Source organism: Trachemys scripta, chromosome 9 (assembly GCF_013100865.1).
Source record: "Trachemys scripta elegans isolate TJP31775 chromosome 9, CAS_Tse_1.0, whole genome shotgun sequence".
In the NCBI taxonomy this organism is placed as follows: Eukaryota; Metazoa; Chordata; order Testudines; family Emydidae; genus Trachemys; species Trachemys scripta.
The window spans coordinates 45,464,890-45,486,956 of record NC_048306.1 but is presented as its reverse complement, the minus strand read 5'-3'; the positions used below and the strand labels follow the sequence as shown (position 1 = coordinate 45,486,956).

The following is a 22,067-nucleotide window of genomic DNA, read 5'->3' as shown; positions in this document are numbered from 1 at the left end:
AACAAATGTCAAACTCCATCTAGTCAAGCAAACAGAAGGGAACACAAAAGTAACTCTTGTCCTAAGGCTTCTGTATTGGACACAGTGAAAGGAAACTAAGCAGTCATGGGATTAGAGAGAAGGTCCTCTGGCGGATCATTAACTGCTTGAATGATAGGAATTGAAGGGTAGGAATAAATGGTCAGTTTTTACAATGGAGAGGTGAACAGCAGGATTCTCCTACAATCTGGGCTGCTCAACACATTCAATGATCTAGAAAGGGGAGTGAACAGGAAGTGGCAGAGTTTGCAAATGATTACAAAATTACTTAGGATAGCTAAGGCCAAAGCAGATGGCAAGGAGTTACAAAGGGATCTCACAAAACTGGCAGATGAATTTTTATGTTAATACAAAGTAATGCACGGTGGGGAAAAATAATCCCACCTATAGATACACGATGGGTTCTAAATTACTATTACCATCTAAAAAAAGAGATCTAGGTGCACCTGTCATAACTAGAAAGGGAAGGGTAACAACCCTCCTATATACAATACTACAAAATTCTTTTACCTGTAAAGGGTTAAGAAGCAGGTAACCTGGCTGACACCTGACCCAAAGGACCAATAAGGGGACAAGATACTTTCAAATCTGAGGGGGGGAGGCTTTTGTTTTTGTGCTCTTTGTTTTGGTGGTGGTCGCTCTTAAGACTAAGAGGGACCGGACATCAATCCATATTTTCCAAATCTTTCTGCACAAGTCTTTCATATTTCAAACTTGTAAGTAACAGCCAGGCAAGTCATATTAGTTTTATCTTTGTTTTCTCAACTTGTAAATGTTCCTTTTGCTAGAGGGTTTACCTCTGGTTGCTGTAACTTTGAACCTAAGGCTAGAGGGGTTTCCTCCGGGCTCTTTGAATCTGATTACCCTGTAAAGTTATTTTCCATCCTGATTTTACAGAGAATTTTTACCTTTTAATAAAATTCTTCTATTAAGAACCTAATTGATTTTTCATTGTTTTAAGATCCAAGGGTTTGGATCTGTGTTCACCAGGACTAATTGGTGAGGGGATATTCTCAAGCCTACCCAGGAAAGGGGGGTTAGGGGCTTGGGAGATATTTGCGGAAAGGCAGAGTTCCAAGTGGCTCTCCATAAATATTTGGTTAAAATGCTTGGTGGTGGCAGTGTATTTTTAACCTAAGCTGGTAAAAAATAAGCTTAGGGGGTCTTTCATGTGGGTCCCCACATCTGTACCCTAAAGTTCAGAGTGGGGAGGGAACCTTGACAGCACCATTAATAGTTCTCTGAAAACATTTGCTCAATGTGCAGCAGCAGTCAAAAAAGTTATTAGGCAGCATTAGGAAACGGCTAGAAAAGACAGAAAATGTCTCAATGCCACTATGTAAATCCATGGTGCATCCACACCCTCTGTACTGTGTCCAGTTCTGGTTGCCCCATCACAAAAAGAATATAGGGGGACTGGAAAGGGTTTAGAGAAGGGCAACAATGATGATCAAAGATGAGGAGGACAAAAATGTTTAGCTTAGAGATGACTAAGGGTGGATATGATAGAGGGCTATGCAAAAAAATAAATAAGTGTTATTTACCCTTCACAGAATACAAAGACCAGGGGTCAGCTGACAAAATTAACATGCAGTAGATTTAATACAAATGAGGAAGTACTTTTTCACACAGTGCAGTTAATCTGTGGAACTCATCACCATGGGATGTTGTGATGGCCAAAAGTATAACTTGGTTCACAAAAGAACTGGATAAGTCTATCAATGGGTATTAGCCAAAATGGTCAGGGCCAGAACCCCATGCTTGGGACAAAGCTGGGTGTGGAAGACACTCCATTACTGACCTGTTGTACACACTCCACCACCCCTCCCCAAAAGTTCTGGTACCGGCCACTGTCAAGAGACAGGATATTGGGTAAGAGGAACCATAATTTAACCCCGTAGGGCAGTTATGATGTCGTTAAGGCAAAGTTGTGGCTGTAAAAAAACTTTTAGCCAGCCCTTTGTGCATTGCTGCAACTTCTCTTTGAATGGGAAATGAGGTAAATATGAAAAAGAGCTTCAAAGCCACTTCACTTCATTACTTTCCTAGCTCTTAATCAAAACAAGATCCTAGGTTACTCCTGTGACAAATTAATTTTTTATTACAGGCTCAGGATATAAAAACACCACACAGCTTCCAAAAATTTGCAGGTGCGGGCCTTAATCATGAAATCAGTCAATCTGCCTGACCATGTGAGACAAAACAGACGACAGAATAAATACCCCTAGTGAGAACTCTCATTATTCCAGTCATTTATTTTGTATCATGGTATTTAGAATACAAGACAAATGGATATGTCACATGTGCTTTGATATAGCTGCCTATTATGTCCAGGAACTGCAGTGGTCTGTTATTGTTCATAAAAACCTGTATTTCAAAACTAAGTTGTGCTTGATAGTGTAATGATCACCCAGAAGTGCACAAAGTTGATTAGGCTTTGTATGACAGAACTATAGGTAAAGGGACATTGTAATCTCACAAATTCATTGCATGTCATATTGCTTAGATGTTCAGTCATACAAGATGACTGCTGCTCTCAACATCGTAAAAATCCATTTTATACCAACACCTTGGTTTTCCATAAATACTGCTTTAAAAGATTCTCTTCCTTTAGCACTCCCTGAAATAAAATGCTTCTGCAACATCTTTAAGATCATACAAATACTATTGTGCAATGTGGTCCAACTAGTTATTAATCCAATACCCCATTGCACAACTGAGGAAACAGGCACCTCGGTGAAATGACTTATGGTCACAGAGGAACTGTGGCAGAGCTGGGAATAAACCCCAGAGCTGACTCCCATTCTTGCTTTAAGCACTAGAAAAGCAGATCACATCTTTGGGAAACTATGGCTCAATGAGAGGAATATTTCGGATACTTGAAGATGGTCTTGCTTAATGCATCAGATTCAATAGACTCTCCTTGAACTTATTTCCAGTACATCCTATGCCAGAAGGCTGAATAAGTTTTATATTTCACCCTCAAATTCTTATTCTGAGAATGGATTACTGAGTACATTAAGCATCAGAAACAAATTAAGTCACAATAGTTTGGGATAGAAAACAGAATCCTTTGAACAGCCCATCTGTTGTATTGCATTTTACATGTGGTGCACAGGACATTTTATTCTATGATGGATTCTTCTCTGGCTTCATCATCAGTCTGAATAACGCATTATTTTAACAGTTTTATTCCTTGAGGTGGCCTCCACTCCAGCGTGAACCTCATAGTTTAGCTCTGAAGGTTTATTATTTGCCACTTGCATGCTACTTTGTCTGAGAAGAGGGCCACGCTCCATAACCTCCTGGAGCTGCAGCCTGTTACTGTGGTGCTGCATGAATCCCATTTGAAGCTGCCTTAAGCTTCTCCCTCTCTCTTTCCTCTTTCTCAAACCCCGAACAACAGATGGATCTGCCCTTGGGGTATTGGGTGCAGCATCTTCGCATCTCTTGGAGCACAGCCTCACATCTAGCCTCCAGGTAGTTGTTGGCTGTAAAATAAAAGAATGGAGATGCTAATCCTGCACTAGAGAGCAAACTGCATGAAAAAGAGGGGTTCATCTAACCCAGTTAAGTTCTTTCACATTATGGATCGAGCTTGATCCTCTTGTGGCAACTTCTCCATCCCATCCACACCCCTGCTCTGCAATAGCTATGCTGCTTAGTTCTGGGGAACTAAGGAGATGAGGTGCAAATAACTCGCTTTAATGGAGGGAGTACAGCTGATGGGTTGCATGACCCACCTCCTAATTGTGTATCTACCACTGCTAGGTGGAGAACTTCACACTTATTAGCAAATCTTCACTGATTGCCTGCCCTGCAACCCCTGCTCTCTCTAGCTGGGTTTGGACTTCGGTTCCATTGTCCCACGGATTTATTCCCCATCCAATTCTGAGGTCACCTGTACAGACACTCCCCGGGTTACGCAAACCCGACTTATGGAAATCTGGACTTACAGAAAAAGTTCCATACGTTCCGTAAGCTTTTTTTTGCGTAATTGCTGGAGATATGTTCCCGACTTATGCAAAATTCGACTTATGCAAGGCATTCCAGAACGGAACGCTTGCGTAAGTTGGGGAGCTTCTGTAAATGATTACAGTTGAATGTAAACCTTAGACACAAGATGGAGAACATAATGCAAATGCAGAGAGAAACATGGTTTGTTTGTTTTTTTCACTGAAGTTAGTCAAAGAGGCCTTTGGGCACCATAAGAGGGGCCAGGGATGGGTTGCAACCAGCAAAAAGAATCATTCCTTGGGGGCAGGCAGAGAGCTCTGCAGAGCAGCGTGAGGCCCCCTGCCCACTTTCCTGTGTCTCACAGTGCCATCAATTAGCTCAAAAGAGCTGAGACTAGGAATAAGCAACCTTCTAGTGGAGGTCAACTGACCCAGCTCTCTCCTTCCCTTCCCAGTGCCTACAGTACCCCAGGTTTTTAGAAGCAGCGATAACTGTGGCACTCATTGAAGCCATAGTGCCCCAGGGTGCTAAGTGTTCTCAAGCTCTGCAGAACATAGGTTACTTGTCCAACGCCACCCTTAATCTTTACTTTCTGAAACCGACACTTGGCTCGGCAGCACAGCTTGTTCAATGCTGTAACGTCCCAAAACACTTTGCAGGGCAGACCACCAATTTCAAAGAATGTGAGGATTTTGAGAGAGGTAGCCCCAAGCATGACTAAGCAGCTATTGCCGCAGGTGGAACAGTGGTGCTAGCTAATAAAGTCTCTGTCTGTAGGAAGCTTTCCTGGCCGGAGGGTTTGGTGACCACCCTGGGGTTACCTACCTTCCCCTAGAAAGTAGGCTTGAAAGGACTAGATTTTTATTGGTAAATGTCACTAAATGTCAGTTTCACCCTACACACACAAACTGACGCATCCATCAAAAATCATCAAAATTTCCAGATTGGCAAAGTAAGAAAAATGCTGCTTGAAAACTTAGAGTTTGATTTAAGGATATTTACCTTGTATATATTGTCAATTTATCTTTTCGAATTTCAACACTGACTGTCATTAAGTCACTGACCCTGACCCCCGATTTCCTGTAACTGTGAAAATTTAAATGGATAAAAATAAAAAAATGTTTAAACCCCATAATTTTGCGCAATTTTGAAAATATAGTTACAAATTGGAAAAAATGAAAATTATTCATTGAAATTATAAAACAATGAAACTCTAATTCTGCCAAGCCTAGTTAAGAGAGACGGAGATTGTGCTGCCCAAACAGGCACTGCTATAATCATTCTCCCAAGCTTTTTGAAGACTAAGAAAGAGCAAACAGTGACCCAATGAGAGACTAATAAAGAGCAGCTTGGGGATTCCAGAAAAGGCATTAGAATCTTTCCAGGGGAAGAGCAACCCTGTCAGGCTTACATCCTGCCAGGGTAACCCCAACTAGAGCCCATGACCGTGATCTAGCCTGGGAGCAACACAGGCCTCCTGTCGTCTCCCCTGTACATCTCGCTGTGCGTTAACAGGAGCTATAGAGACCAGAAGAGGGTACGTTGCTCCTGGTGCTTTCCCTGACCAGTGAGCATCCCTTTTAGGTTAGCTGGAATGAGTCCTGGCCAATTAGCTCTCATTCACGTCCCAGCCTCTCTCAGACACTGAGAAAGTGGGCTGTAGTCCACGAAAGCTTATGCTCTAATAAATTTGTTAGTCTCTAAGGTGCCACAAGTACTCCTGTTCTTTTTGCGGATACAGACTAACATGGCTGCTACTGCCTGAGAAAGCAAGGAGGCTGATGAATCTAGGCTTAATGATGAGGACACCTACAGCTCAGCAGCATCTCTCCGTAGACAGCCTCTCATGGTTTCCCCTACAAGTTGCAGACATATATGGCACAGGGGAGGGGAGACAGACTGAAACCCTGGGCCTTGGCAAGAACAACTAACGGGAGAGAACCCGCACACCCACCCGGGATTTTCCAAGATGAGTGACCTGTGGCTCATTTTACTATGCATGAGTAACGTGACCATCCCAAATTCAGGTTAACGCAAACTTTACTCCATACTACACCACGACTGTCTCGTCTATATATCTATCTCCAGACACACAAATAAATACTATCCTTTATTATAACAAATTCTTTGTTGTACAGTAGTGGAGTTTAGTTACATCAAATCAAATGCAATGTGGTGATATTAAAATCTGATTTTACAACTACATTACATTTGCAACTAAGTAATTTTTTGTCCTTGCCTTATTCCTTTTGCTAGGGAGAAAGGAGGATGGGGTTAAATTTAAAAACAAAACAAAACAAACAAGACACCAAAAAGAAAACATTGCATATGGTACCTTGCAAGCATTTCTGTATTTCACAGGCTTGTTTCTGGCAGGGATCCTTCTGGGGCATATCCACAGAACTAGAATGATAGGAAAATGTTACTATACAAACAGTGGGGTTTGGGTTTTCTCTAGGGGCTGGGCAAGGCACTGCCTAAGACTTAGACCCTAGGGAGCTCACATTTTCCCTGCTCATATACCCTCCTCACAATGGACAATTGGATGGGTCCCCATTCAAAGCCAGTCTCATGCTGCTTTAGGGTCACTGTGAGACACACAAAGAATCCCTTATCCCCACAAGTTGACCACAGAGCCTTCCCCCCTTTCCTGTCCTCTATTGGCCCAGGGAGCAACAATGCTTTAAACACCCTAGGATATCACTGGGGACAGCTAAAGTTAGGCAAGGAATGAAAAGTGGATAATGGGTATCTTGAAGGGTTCATCTTGTAAAACCTGAAGATCTCTTCCTGGTCAAATCTAGTTCTTTTTCCATTTGGCAATTAGTGAACTCTCACCCACGCTGAATCTGAATGATGCTTAAATGAACATGGTTGTTTTAGTTTAACAGTTCAATTCAGGTAGAGCTTATTATGCTCAAATATATTTTGATGTACCAACACTGCTGGGGGGGAGCGGCGCTGCTACGGAAACAGCATTTGTCATAGAACTGCCTCTGGAGAGGAATTTATAAATAAAAGCATATTTCTGTGGTCCTAAAAAAGGATTACTTTTTTTAAGAAAACGTCTTGGTGATCAGTAGATTAAAACCTAGCAAAAAATGCAGCAGATGAGCCTATCAGACTCAAACCTTTTTAAGATAGGGTTTTTGACACGCAATTTGACCTGTCTATCGTCATGACACTTTGAGATCAAAAGGAAAGCAGAGGTGGATGGGTTTAGTAGTTGGATGGAAGACTCCAAAGAAAATGCAGATGCTGCAGGAAGTGGCGTTGGGGCATCATTCTTCCCTCTGAGCCACCATTAAGCCAAAGTTCCCACACAGTGCTAGGAGATGCTGATGTACTGTCTTGTGGATAGGATATGAAACAGACATTCTGACCATTCATGGTCATTAACAATCCCATGGCACCTTTCAAAACAGATGGGGTATTAGCCCCAGTATCCTGGCCAAACTCCAGTCAGGGAAATTACATTCTGCCTACCTAAAACTGCCCCTTGTAGTTTCAATTGGACATGACACTCTTCTTCACTGCCTGTCCTAAACTCTTGTGTGGTGCTGCTGTGTGCTGTTAAACAGCTGCCACCTCCCACCTCTGAGGTGGGAGAATCATATATTGTACAAAACAAACAGGGACATCTTCCTAGAGGCACCGCTCCTGAAAGACAAAAATTCATATTAAAGGACCACTACAAATAGTTAAAGAAGAGTAAGAAAGAGAGGAAATGGTGACACTTACCAGGTTAATCACCAGGCATGAGTCTAAGCAGCAGCTCCTCAACTCCCCCGATCTGTAAATTACAAGGAAAAGTTCAGTACACCTAAACCACTGTGGAAAAGAGCTAATATACCTCAATAATAATAATATTTCTTTGCCCTTTTACAGCATCTTTCCTCAGTGATCTCAAATCACTTCACAAATATGAATGACTCAGGTTTGCCACCAGCCTTACCATTAGGTGGTGCTGTATCTCCCAAATGCGAGAGTTACTATCCCTGTACTGCTCGCCCTCGGAAAGCTGCCACATGTGAGGCAGTTGCGATGGGGGAAGTTGGCTGGGTCGCAGTGCCTCACCCAGGGGGACCCGAACTCGTTGAATCCGGGCCCTCAGGGTACCTGCCTCCTAGGGGAAAGTACACAAGAGAAGAATAGTCAGTTATTAGCAGTGCAGTAAAGATATCCACAATGTCAGAACTATGATCACTGAGAATCTTGAAAGTCACTTGCCTCTTCCACAGCCACGAGCCATGTTTTACGGCGTTCATCACAGTAGACGCCTACCCGTCGCACCCACAGATGGATGGGCGGAGCACCGGCGTCCCCTCCTTCTGCCATTCCCTCAACCATTTGTTATGACACTCCCACTAGGCATGCAGCATCAACACACAGGACACACGCATGTTTCCCCTCAGCTCTGAACAAATTCATGGAGCAAACTGTTAGGCCTGAAAACTACCTGGTTTCAACGGCGCCATCGTGTGCTCACAAAAAGAGTTACTAGCAATATACCCAAAAGTCAATTCAGGAAACTAACAAGATACCCAGATGTCATGAGATGCTCATACTTTGTAGCATATGTGGCTGTATATAGCTTGTAAGGCATTTTGGGATCCTTTGGGGTGAAAGCGCTATATAACCATCATTACATCCCTTTACAATCGGCGTTACTTATTCCATTAAGCTTTGTGCAAACAATACATTATTTTACAAAGTGCCTTTAAACAAGAGTCCAGAGCCAATGATGCTCATGCTCCCAAAAGGCAGGACTGGTAACCAACAAGAGGTGAAAATAGCTTAGAAAGAACCAAAGTCATTCCAGAAACAATCCGGCCTATGGCTCTGCAGGTCTGATTATCTCATACTTGGCACTTGCAGTGCTGCCATGCTGAATCATCAGATCTCTTTGAAAGGCTGGGAGAACTGCCCATTCATTTACAAGCTTCTTGTCAATAGCCATTACTACTTTGTGCATTTCAGATTTTAGCTGCTAATTGAAGGGTAACTGATACCAGCGAGGGCAACAGAATGTTAGTCACTGAGGTGGCTTTTTCTATTGGGATTCTTCAAGTTTATCAGCGCTCTGAAGTCTGGCACAAGCTGACCTTAACATAATGAAGGTCAAGAAAACTACTCTCCTTAGAGCTACATGAGGTAACCAAAACAGTGTATTCTTCTGAGTGCCTGTTCATGTCCATTCCAATCAGGTGTGCACGCATACACATGCACGGTAGTCAGAAGATTTTCCCATAGCAGCATCTGTTGGGTCGGTCTGGGTGTCCCTTGGAGTTGTGCCTTTAGGACATTCAAATATAGAGCCCTGCCCACCCACCACCCCCTCAGTTCCTTCTTACCGCCAGTGACGATTAGCTGGAACTTTCCTATGCTCTTGTCTTGGCAAGTGCATTTAGCAGTCTATATACATAGTTTTCATTAGCTCTGTAGTGTTAATTAAATAGTCAGCAGCCCTTAGTGTTACATTGTTTTCTTTCCCCTCCTACACTCTCTCGATGCCAGGGCATGCCCAGGTCTCCAGGCTTCAAAGCCTGTGAAGTCTGCGGCACATGTATACCCAGAAGCGATCCTCACACTTCGCGTTTGAAGCGTTTAGGAGAGAACCATCAGAAGGATCGTTGCACCATCTGCAAGACCTTTTGGCCCAGGGAATTAAAGGATAGAGATCAGCACCTGAAGGTCCTGTTAATGGAGGCTGCACTCCGCCCCCAGTCTGACCCCAAGTCGACTGACCCTGTGCCGAGTTCCTCGGTGAGGAGAGCTCTGGCACCGTCAGCACAAGCACCAGTGCTGAGTAAGGACAAGTACTCACGGTACCATCCCGGCTCCATTCATGGTTCACATGCCACACACACACACACTGTTCTCAATCGCCAGTACCGCAGAAGAAGAGGCCAGAGAGCGGTCGTTCTCCCCGTTAGCCTAAGGAGCCAGCCATTGTGAGACCCGAGCTGGGCCACACTACTTCTGCTCCACCACCGGTGACAGTTGCATCAACTCCTGCCCACATGGAAGGGCAGTTGAGTCTGGACCCTCCTTGTTCACAGAGGCCGAGACAGGGAGCTGCACCTCCCTTCAACTCCAGAGGCATTCGAGGCAGCCCAAGAATTACTTCATCTCACGGCACCGTTCTCCCCTCCTAGACTGGACACGTCACCGGCACTGGTCACTCCCCGAGCACCTTCAAGGGGAAAGCCCGCCATGATGTCCCATCTATCTCCAACCCGGGCACCAGAACAGACCCAGCAGCTGTGCCAGTCCCCGAGTCCTCGGCATGAACGGTTGGCGCCTAGAAATACCGCTCCTCCGTGGTCCTCTTTTTCCAGACACCTCAGAGTTGGACTGCTATCAGTCCCATAGGAGTGTCAACACAGGACCGGCACCCTTACCTGGCACCGTGGCCCGTGCAATGGCAGCCCCCGGAGCAATGGCCCTTTTGGACTCTCTGGGCTTTTCATCAAAGCCAAGTTCAGAGCCAAGGGTCACATCCCAGGGCAACATCGGTGGCCTCAGCCATGTTTGTACCCCCGCCAGCACCATTGGTATTGGCAGGATCAGGGATAGCCGCATTGCCACCCGGCACTACCATCCCATCACCTCCAGCACCAGTGCAGCCTGCACTAGCCCCAGTTGTTTCGGCTCCGACATCTCCAACACTGACAAGGGCTCCGGCACCGATGACAGCCTCGGCACCGATTACACTTTCAGCACCGGCGTCGGTGTATGCAGCCTTGACACCGAGGGACAAGACCCCATGCGAGTCGGCACTGGCCCAAGAAATCCAGGTGCCGCAGGACCCTTTGGGTGAAGAAGGACGGAATGGATACAGCTACGGGCATAGCCATGACAAGGGGCTCCTGGCTCCACGTCTCGGGCCTGCCATATGAGATCCAATAGCCATCCCTTACGGGGGGTCTCTTCCTCATCCCCACCCGGACAAGGCGCTGGCGGGCCTGGCTACAGCCCCAGCCCTGGAGAACAGCTGGGTTCTACAGCAATTGCTGCGGCAGGTTGCCCAGGGTATTCAGGTGTGGGAGGTAGGGGAGGACGCAGATCCAATGGTAGACATCCTTGCCCCCTCCAGACCTGCACGTATCACCTTGCCTCTTATAAAGATCATCTCTGACACCACAAAAACTTTGTGGCAGACCCCAGCCTCATTGCCCCCTACAGCTAAACACAACGAAAGGCGCTATTTTGTGCCATCCAGGTGCTACGAGCATTTGTATGTTCATCCCCCACCTGACTCTCTCTATTGATGCTGCCAACCAACGTGAACACCAGGGCTTCCACGGATCCTCCCCAAAGATCGGGAGGCAAAACGACTCAACTTTTACGAGAGAAAGGTCTATTCCACTGGCAGATTGCAGCTCCAAATCTCTAATCAGCAGGCATTGTCAGCAGGTACTGCTACAACACATGTGGGACAATGGCAAAATTTGTGGAGCTGATACCACAGGACGCCCGCACCGAGTTTTCACTTCTGGTGGAGGGGGGGAAGCTCATTTCACGAGCTTCGCTACAAGCCGCACTGGACGGAACGGATACAGCTACGGGCATAGCCATGACAAGGGGCTCCTGGCTCCACATCTCGGGCCTGCCATATGAGATCCAATAGACTATTCAAGACCTCCCATTCGAGGATTCGGCTCTCTTTTCTGAGAAAACAGACAAAAGGATGCATAGCCAAAAGCACTCGAGAACCACTCTCAAATCATTGAGCCTCCATACTCCCGCTATGCAGCAGAAGCATTTTAGACCATAACCTTCCCTGCGCTTCTACCAGCAGAACCATCAGGATGGTTCCCAGAGGAGGAACAGGAGTGGAGGGAAAAGGCCACACTTGTCATCAGGCCAGAGCTCTGGCCAATCCAAGCCACCTTTTGGCCCGAAACAGGCCTTTTGAAGTGTAGTCGAGGATGGCGCACCAGAACAAAAACTGGATCTACCCCGCCTTACCTTTTTGTCCCCTTTCTACTGTGCTTGGTCCCTTATCACTTCACGGCTGAGTGTTCCGCACAGTATAGAGGGGATATTCCATCCCATTCTGTACCCTCCCACCCTTCCACCATCCTTCAATGTCCCTCTTCGGGGACCTCTCTCACGAGCAACTCCTTATACAGGAGGTGCACTCGCGCCTTTTGCTGGGGGCAGTGGAAGAGGTTCCTCAGGAACAAAAGGGCAATGGTTTCTATTCTCGGTATTTCCTAGTACCGATAGCCAAAGGCAGGCTCAGGCCCATCCTAGACCTGCGAGAACTTAAAAAGTTTGCGAAGAAGCTCGAGTTCCACATGGTCTCTTTGGCCTCCATCATCCATTCATTAGATCCAGGAGACTGGTATGCCACCCTCAACTTAAAGAATGCATACTTTCACATAATAATAACTCAGTCTGACAGAAAATGCCTCACGTTTGTGGTGAACAACACCCACTACCAGTTCACAGTCCTCCCATTCAGCCTGTCAGCCATACCTCAAGTATTCAGCAAGTGCATTGCAGTCGTGGCCATGTTCCTCCACAGGCGACAGGTACAGGTCAAGGGTCAATCCAGGACTCAAGTAGAAAGGCAGTTCGCCTTCATAAGAGCTTCTTTCGATGAACTGGGCCTGCTACTGAACAAGGGGAAATCAACGCTGTCCCCAGTTCAGATGATAGAATTTGTAGGGATGGTACTGAACTCGACACACACCAGGGCATTCCTTCCAGATGCGAGATTTCAAGACCTTTTTTCAAGGTCCCAGACAGTGTCCCACCACCACAGCATGGAACTGCCTAAAACTTCTAGGACACATGGCAGCTTGTACCTATATAGTACAGCATGCCAGACTTCGACCTCTTCAAACACTGATGCCAGCCATGAATCGGCCAGCCCACAACAGTTTGGACAGGATTGTAACCCTGGCTTGCCCAGTACTTGACTCCCTCCTGTGGTGGCTCGACCCACAGGTAGTATTTGCAGGGGTCCCTTTAACCAGCCCTCAGCCATCCCTCTCACTAGTGACGGACATGTCAGATTTGGGCTGGGGGGCACATTTGGGAGACGTAAGAACCCAAGGCCTCTGGTCTCATCGGGATCTTGCTCTCTACATCAATGTCAGAGAGCTGTATGTCTGGCATGCCAGACTTTCTGAGCATACCTTGCAGGGAGATGTGTATCAGTCATGACAGACAACACCATGGTGATGTTTTATATCAACAAAAGGGGGTGCATGCTCTTCTCCCTTGTGCCAGGAAGCCCTCATGCTGTGGGACTTCTGTGCAGAACACTCGATACACCTGCAAGCATCATACCTCCCTGGAGTACAAAATGAGTTGGCGGACCATCTCAGCAGATCGTTCCACGACCATGAGTGGTCCCTTCGCCCGGACATTTTCCATCAGTGGGGTTTTCCCCAGATAGACCTGTTCGCCAGGCAACACAACAGGAAGCGTCAGCAGTTTTGCTCCTTCTTGAATCACAGCCCAGGATCCATCACGGACGTGATCCTCCTCCCATGGGGAGGCCATCTCCTATATGCGTCCCCGCCCATCCCTCTCGTTCACAAGGTGCTCCTCAAGATATGGAGGGAAGAAGCTTCGGTGATTCTGATAGCTCCAGCCTGGCCCCGCCAACACTAGTAGACATCACTCCTGAAAATGTCCATGGAAGCGCTAGTCACCTTGCCGCTCTTCCCAGACTTACTAACTTAGGATCATGGTGGTCTCCAACATCCGAATCTAGAGTTGCTGCACTTCATGGTGTGGAAGCTCCATGGAGCTCTCCTGCTCAGACTCGGTTAGATAAGTCCTCCTGGGCAGTAGAAAGCCCTCCACCAGAGCTACCTACCTTGTTAAGTGGAAGAGATTTTCAATCTGGTTGGCGCAGCATCATTCACCCCGATGCTCGCCTCTGTGCAATTTATATTAGACTATCTCCTCCATCTCAAGCAGCAGGGGCTGTCCATGTTGTCAATAAGGGTTCACTTGGCCACCATCACTGCCTTTCATCCAGGTGCAGAGGGCCACTCGGTCTTTGCCAAATCTATGGTCAGCCGTTTCCTTAAAGGGGTCAACAGGCTATACCCGCATTTCCGGCAGCATGTCCCCGCTTGGGACCTCAATCTGGTCCTTTCCAGACTCATAGGACCACCCTTTGAACTTTTGGTGACATGCTCCCTGCTCCAACTCTCATACAAGGTAGCATTTCTGGTAGCAATAACCTCAGCCAGGAGGGTGTCTGAGCTCAAGGTCCTGACTTCAGAGCCCCCTTACACTGTGTTCCATAAGGACAAGGTCCAGCTCAGACCTCACCCGGCTTTCCTCCTGAAGGTTGTTTCCCAGTTTCACATCAACCAGGACATCTTCCACCCGGTATTCTATCCTAAGCCGCACTCGAGCAGCAGGCAGGGCCGGCTCTAGGCACCAGCAAAGGAAGCAGGTACCTGGGGTGGCCAATAGAAAGGGGCAGCACTCTGTCCATTATCAGGACGGCACGTCCAGCACTTCAGCACTCCGTTTTAGTCTTCGGCGGCACTTCTGTGGCAGCTCAATCGGGTTTTTTTTGTTTGTTTGTTTTTTTCCCACCGCTTGGGGTGGCAAATAAGCTGGAGCCGGCCCTGGCAGCAGGGAGAAAAGACTTCACTCATTGGATGTCCACAGAGTGCTAGCCTTCTACATCGAGAGAATGTTACCATTCTGAAACTCGGGGCAGTTATTCGTGGCAGTGGCAGACAGAATGAAAGGTCTTCCTGTCTCTTCTCAATGGATTTCGTCATGGATCACGTCCTGCATCCGGGAGTGCTACAACCTGGCAGGAGTACTTGCTCCTTCGATCACTGTGCATTCTATCAGGGCTCAGGCCTCTTCAACAGCATTCCTGGCGCAGGTTCCCACCCAGGAAATCTGCAGAGCAGCGATGTGGTCCTCCATTTACACTTTCACCATGCACTATGCAATCACCCAACAGGCCAGAGATGATGTGGCCTTTGGAAGAGTGGTGCTCCAATCAGTGGACGACTCCAACCTCACCTCCTGAATCTGGGCTTGAGAGTCATCTGATTGGGAATGGACACGAACATGCACTTGAAGAAAAAAAAATGGTTACTCAACTTCTCGTAACTATTGTTCTTCAAGATGTGTTGTTCGTATCCATTCCAATACCCACCCTCCTACCCCCGTCGGAGTAGCCGGCAAGAAGATACTGAGGGGGTGGCGCGTCGGCAGGGCTCTATATTGAGCACCACGAAGGTGCGACTCCAAGGGGTGCCCAGACCGACCCAACAGATGCTGCTAAAGGAAAAATTTTCTAGCTACCATGCACATGTGCACGTACACACACCTGATTGGAATGGACGTGAACAACACACCTCAAAGAACAACAGTTACGAGAAGGTGACTAACCGTTTTTTCTTGGTTCTATCTTTAATGTGGAGTAAAAGAATTAAGAACTAATCAGTGTAAGGTCTACCTGCTATAGACCAGAAGCAATATCCCAGTGAAATACAGGGATCTCATCCAGAAAACTTGTGGATGTACAAGGCAAACATTGCATGCAAGTAATCAAATCTGGGTACAAAAACAGGAGAAGAGTTCAGGGAGAGAAAAAAAATTATTACTTGCCTCAGTGCAATGTACATAGGGAAAATACACTCCCTTGCTATCCTATACATCTCGGACATACCAAATAATCAATTGGAACACTGGCACTTCAAGGAAATCAGCACTGAAGTCATTCAACACAAGGCTTTCTGGAACGATCCGTAAAGGATAAGGTGACATTTCTATTGCACCATTCATTCTGGAAGATCCCAAAGTGCTTTACAGACTTGAATTGATTCTCAAACTATGCATAGGAGTCACTTTATCCAACACCGATATGTGGAAACCATCACTGTACACCTTAAGTGAGCGGAATGTAATTACCCAAGTTGGAATTTGGCCAGGATACTGCCCTACTCCATGAACTCCATAATGATCACGAATGCTCAAGATCTTGATTTTATATGTCATTTGAAAGACAGAACTTCCAATAGCACAGTTCCCCCCCAACACCACGTTGTGGCATCAGTTCAGTTCCGCACTGGCTGACACCTATTGGATCACCAATTCTACTTCCTAGAGCACCTAGGTTTTCCTTAGTGGTCTATCATCCAAGTACTGACCCAGTTTGATCTTGTTTAGCTAAATCTAACAGGATCACGGCACAGGGTGGTGTGACTAACATCTCCCGCAAAGTCTACAAATACTATTAGATTATGGTTGGATTAGAAAAATACAGATGTATATTTATTTGGTATGAATGTGGTGCTAGTGAAAGGTACAGCATGGGCAGCAGCTGTGCAAGTTTCCATTTTAGTCTGGGAATGTAATGTAGTAAAATCTCATTCTGTGGGCAAGTTAGTGACAGCGAAGTGCCAGTTGATTCATAAAAATCTACAGAATCATAATTTCAATGGTATCATCCTCTGCAACAGGCAGGAACTTGCATCTTTCTCCCCCCAGCTCCAGGTCCTCCAGTCGGTGGAAATTTTGATAACAGGGTAATGTTGGAAATGGGTTGAGATGGGTATCACTCGAAAGCCCTTTCTCTGACAAACATAATGGTATTCAACATGACAAACCAAGAACAATTATATTTGAGAAAATGCTTAAAAATCAACTTTAATTATACTTCAACTCAGGAATGCAATGCATACATAAAAAAGACATTGATCTTTGGTAATCCTAGAGAAGCTAGCCTTGACTTGTAGGATTGAAAACATTTATTCAGCAAAATCACCATCCATGTCACCTCGGTCTAGGGCACCATGCTAGACATGCTGTCACACTGATCCTTGTCCATGCCACTCTCGCACCTCTCCATGCAAGACAGGCTGATGGCCAAACATTTACAGGGTGAGCATCTGATTAGCTGAAGGATTAATTCAGGAGTATATGGTATTTCACACATAACAAGACCCATCCAGGTCCGATAGGGAGAATTATTTTGGATGTGTTCAATCATCCTGGAGCCATTCCATTGCTTGATAATTTGCCCTTGTGTTAGCAGGTATAAATGCATCCCTTGCCAGTGGCAATTTTTCTCCATTTGTGTGCTTCTTGGAAAACATCCATCTATGTAGCTCTGCGAGTGTTGTCATGTTGGTCTTAAAATGATAAACTCAGCATATGAACGCCTCTAGTGCATTTATGTCCTCATTAGTGACTGTCTCAGCCATTCTGAGTACCTGAAGAGTGAAGGAAAGTCTTTGGAGGTTGAATCAAATGCCTTCCAGTAAGATAATTTGGTCTTTCCAGTCAACCTTCCATTGTGACATTGGAGAAGTTGTGGAGTCAATTATTTTGTATTGGACAATTGTAATACCATGGAGTCTCTTCTGCCTGGTAATATTTTTCATTGCTTTCTCTGCATACGTGTCAAATGCAAGATGGACTTCGTCATACATCCAGTATTTTCTCTGTAGCCTCATAATGAAGTGTTCAGCCAAATCATGGCAGGTATTAACAGTTTCTGGTTTGTTGAGAGCATATATCTCAACCATAGCATCTATGATTGCTATGCTGAAAGGTCTCTGCTGGTATAAGGTCCTGGCCAAATTGTTAATAGGTGGTGGCTTAGGAACACAATGGAAGATGTGCATTAGTTTGCTTTTTGCCTGGTACATATGCATTGTTCTATCACATTCAAACATCAATTGTGGTACCATTGAGAACTTTTACATTTCCGAAGTCTCACATGCCAATATCATTTTGAGATCTGGACACAACCAGGAGAAGTGCAAACAGTGTCTTATGTGTGGTTAACTCAGTCATCATCCCTGCCACCTTCACTCTGACTTTCTCATATATAAGAGCACACCTTTAGTCTGTTCTTCTTGACTGGAGCCCATAGATTGAAAGAGCCTGGGATAATTCTTTGGGTTTTAAAGGTTTCATACAAATCATGACCAAAAGTATGCATTTGATTGACATCTTCAGCTATCTCATCACTGAAGACTGCTTTTATCATAATATTAATGAGCTCCGGCCCAAACAGGTTGCCATCCTGGGGGATGGGGGGGGGGGGGGGGGACAGCTCAGTGGTTTGAACATTGGCCTGCTAAACCCAGGGTTGTGAGTTCAATCCTTGAGGGGGCCACTTAGGGATCTGTGGCAAAATCAGTACTTGGTCCTGCTAGTGAAGGCAGGGGGCTGGACTCGATGACCTTTCAAGGTCCCTTCCAATTCTAAGAGATAGGATATCTCCATTATTTTTTTTATTATTATTATTATTTTTTAAATTGCCCCTTCTTGCCATTTAACTGCACCTAATTAATTTAGATGGTGCTTGTTTTTTTCTGGGGAAGTCATCCCAGCCATGCCGAATGTTTCATTCAAAACTTGATGGATGGAGTTCTGAAGCTGTCAGGAAAAACTGTGAAAGAGCCTTTGGATACTGTGTTATGCCCACTCTACCCCTCTTCACTTTCCTTGCTCAGTTTTTATGTTCTAGGGCTTCATCTGAACCAAGTGCACAGAAGGGAGCTGATGGTCTTTTAAACAACCCAATTTCCTTTTCAAAATTCCTCCATTTTTCTACACCTCTTATTTCAGGGAGGTACCAGGCAATCATCACAGTATAGCTGGTTAAATCTAAAGCAAAGAAGTATTTAACAAGGTCTTCCAGTGCTGTGAGGTACAAACGTCAATTAGCAGTCCTGACAGATCAAATAAAGAACAGCAAAGACTTGCCCACAGATGGCACTCATCCTGGCATCTTCAACATTTTCCTGGGTGCTTGATGTACTTTCTCTCCAGCCTTATGAGCACACTTCTTATAACCATGTGAGGTGCCACTGAAGCATTGTGTTTAGCCCAGTTCTCCACGGTGGTATTCTCCAAAGATGCAGTTCCTACATGGTACTCTATCTCCACACTAATGCCTAAAAATAATCAAGACCAAAGTAAAAACAAGGATTTTGTAATAAATTACTTTGGGATTGTAATTAATTAAATTATATAATGTATGTTATGTAACGATGTGCATACCATTTGCAGATGGATTCCAGTAATTTCTGACTCGATGCTGACATCTTAACCAGTGCCTCATTACAACTCTTTTGGCATAAAAAACAAAGCTGATAATCAATACAATTGAACTGCTTCTTTTTTGCCGATGACGGCAAATCAACTCGAAGTACTCCTTCAATTTATAGTCATCTGTAACATCAAAAAAATTAATCAGGTATCCAGTTCTGGCATTAACTGATGACACAGCACTGTCAGTCAAGGGCCATGATTTAGCTTTGTGAGGGCTGCATGTTTGACATGCCTGTGTTAAAGTATAATTTTTAAAAGTTGCCTTTTAAACATTTTCTCTAATGTATAGCTACACAATTGTTCTAGGTTTGTCATGTTGGGTACCCTTGTGTTTGTGAAAGAAAGGGCTTTCAAATGATATCCAACTTAACCCATTTCTGATGACAATGTATTATCAAAAATTCCACCAACTGGAGGACCTGGAGCGGAATGGGGTGGGGAGGGAGAGTGAGTCCCCCCTACCATGTTTCAGAGGGTGACAGCATTGAAATTATGATCCTGTAGATTTTTATGAATCAAGTGACACCTCCCTTACCTTTCTATCATTAATTTGCCCATAGAATTGCACATGCTTCCAGACTATTTACTGACCCAGAAATGTACTCCAACTCTGCCCTGAATTCCACAGGTGAATTCAGTCCCCATGGCCCACACAGTCCTGTCCCTCTTGTGTGAGACTGCCAACAAGATTCCCAGTTAGTGACAGCTTGGTCTTGAGGACATGGAACTGGAGTAAGAAATATCTTTCTTTAAAAACAAAAAAGCTAACGCAGAAGAGAAACATGGATGTGATCTGAAAAAGTAAAGAGCAGGGAGATTCATATCTAAAACCTTGAGAATAACTTGAAGGGAGAAAACACACAAAACTCCTATTCTTGATTATACCGAGAAGGCAATCAAACCGCTTACAGGAAGCGGCAGTAGAAAAGAGACATAAGGTTACTTACTATTTATTTTACAATATAAGAACTGTTCCTTATTTTCTACACAATGTGGTTTGGCCCCATATTGTTCCACACTCTAAACAGAACCATTATTCAGCCTGAAATTTTCAGAATTAAAGAATCTATCATCATTGATCCTATGTCCTAATCAATATGTTTGCAGAGAGGAGTGCAGATGTTCAGCCCATCTCAGTATCAGGCCATTGAAGTTTAAAGGAGTTCTAGGACACCAGTGGCTTTCACGTATAGGCATGAAAATGGTTGGTAGGAGAGCTAGATCGTGTAATAAACATAGTTTATTAGCTTTTAAGATTGATTCCTTGTAAATTATTTATTGTAAGATGAAGAAATTGTTCTAGCTGCATCTCAGACAATCGCCAGAGCTACAGTTCATTGAGTGCTAAACAGTCTGTGCCCACGTGAAACATTTTGTAGTTGTTAATTGTACTAAATTGTATTTCAAGAAGGGGGTCAGGTCAGATTTTCAGAAGAGTTCAGCTACCATTTAGGCACTTTAGGAAGTGGCCAGTTTTTCAAAAGTTTGCAGCATCCTGCACCTCCTATTATTTTCATCAGAATCTGTTTGGTGCTGATTTAAAAATATGGCCATTTCATTTAGGCGCCTATATGGGAACTGAGCTCATCTGAAAATATAGCCCATCAACCCTAAACCAGCCATACATGAAAAAGCCATGAGTCAGGTGAGCCATCCAGTATTTCAACACATTTAACCACTAATTTAACCACTCAACTCTACCTGGAGTACTTGCATAGAGCAGAGGCCTCTGACAGACAGCTTTCCACTCTGCTCAAATTATTCAGGGATAGAAGAGGTTCATCAATCAGAGAGTTGAGCAGAAGTTAGGAATGGAAGATCTAGGTTTGATGGGATCAGATAAGAGGTAGGCAAATGGGGCACAGAAAGGAAAGAGCAAGGCAGAAATAGGGTACGGTAGCCAAGAAGCAGGAGAGGATGATCACAGGTAGATATAAAAGGGGAGGAGAGAGAAATTATGGCATTTGAAGGCAAAATATGTTGCAGATCCACTTGGCATTACTGGCCTCCCCCCATGCAGAACCATCCCCATCAATGCTTTCTGATCACTGTGCAGCCATTTACCAACCCTTGGCCACCAGACTACTGGAGGGCATGAAGCTGAAGTCACAGTGAGCATGCAATTCAGGTGCAAAAGGGCTTCACAAGGGGATCCAGTGGGCGACAGACCCTCTCAGAGTATAGCTCACTGATGCCCAAAGGCAATTGAACCCCTTCACCGTGAGACTTTAAAATCTACCTTGAAACCTCTGCCAAATTAGAGTCTCCGCCTCCCCGCAAGTGAATGAGCCAGGGCTACAGGCGTGGGGGCACTGCACTCCAGGCGTGTCAGATGCAAGCCAGTGGCCCAGTCTTTGCCCACCCCTGTTCTGAGCGAGGTAGGGCATGATCGTCACCCAGCGCCCTAGCTGCCAATGGCAAAGCTGCCCCTGTCAGGGTACACTGCCCCCGTCGTGCCCCGCTACCCCTGGCAGGAGTTATTGGGGGGGTGCAGCCCCCAATGTCCCCAGGGGCCTGTAAGGCCTCTCCTTAGTCTCCCTCCCTGATTTTCCGCCATGGGAGTGGGGGAGCCGATCCCTCTGCACACTAGAGGGCGGGGCCCCCACATTCGCCCCCGACTTCCTGTGTTTCACTGAGACATCGGCTGCCTCCTTCCTAGAAATGGCCTAGCCGGGGGGGGAGCAGCCAGCCCGGCCCCAGCGGGACACATGCAGCTGAGGAGACGCCCTGCCCCGCCCCCTCCTAGTGACCTACTTGCAGCCCCCAGCCAGCTAACGGCCATCACCGTGTGCGCTGCTCAAACCCCTCCTCCTGTCCACCCTTCCTCTGTACCTCCTGGGCCCCGGGCGGTTCGGAGACCCAGCGCCAGTGCACACTGCCCCCGCCCGCGGACTCTGCTCTCCGCAGCCCACAGCGGAGGGTTCGAAGCGCCGGAACCGAAGTGCCTCAGCTCAAACATGTAGCCCGGCGCTTCCGATATCCTGACCGGAAGTTGAACT

General features: G+C 45.8%; 2 protein-coding genes across 7 annotated transcripts; both read right to left on the bottom strand.

The window, feature by feature from the left end:
- Positions 1-2,276: 2,276 nt before the first annotated feature.
- Positions 2,277-22,038, bottom strand: CMC4 (C-X9-C motif containing 4). 5 transcript variants are annotated; one of them, XM_034781466.1, is made up of 3 exons: positions 21,901-22,038; positions 6,332-6,399; positions 2,277-3,530 (listed from the first exon to the last, which is right to left on the bottom strand). In XM_034781466.1, exons 2-3 carry the CDS (start codon positions 6,387-6,389, stop codon positions 3,361-3,363), a joined length of 228 nt encoding a protein of 75 aa, XP_034637357.1. In that variant the 5' UTR covers positions 6,390-6,399; positions 21,901-22,038; the 3' UTR covers positions 2,277-3,360. The 5 variants fall into 5 exon arrangements, with proteins under 5 accessions (XP_034637357.1, XP_034637360.1, XP_034637361.1 ...); XM_034781469.1 differs by having other exon boundaries at positions 21,823-21,949; XM_034781470.1 differs by having other exon boundaries at positions 21,854-21,931.
- Positions 6,332-20,855, bottom strand: MTCP1 (mature T cell proliferation 1). Of its 2 annotated transcripts, none has more exons than XM_034781464.1 (5): positions 20,770-20,855; positions 8,227-8,413; positions 7,952-8,122; positions 7,738-7,789; positions 6,332-6,399 (listed from the first exon to the last, which is right to left on the bottom strand). In XM_034781464.1, exons 2-4 carry the CDS (start codon positions 8,344-8,346, stop codon positions 7,742-7,744), a joined length of 339 nt encoding a protein of 112 aa, XP_034637355.1. In that variant the 5' UTR covers positions 8,347-8,413; positions 20,770-20,855; the 3' UTR covers positions 6,332-6,399; positions 7,738-7,741. The 2 variants fall into 2 exon arrangements, with proteins under 2 accessions (XP_034637355.1, XP_034637354.1); XM_034781463.1 differs by lacking the exon at positions 6,332-6,399 and adding an exon at positions 7,514-7,656.
- Positions 22,039-22,067: the final 29 nt, after the last annotated feature.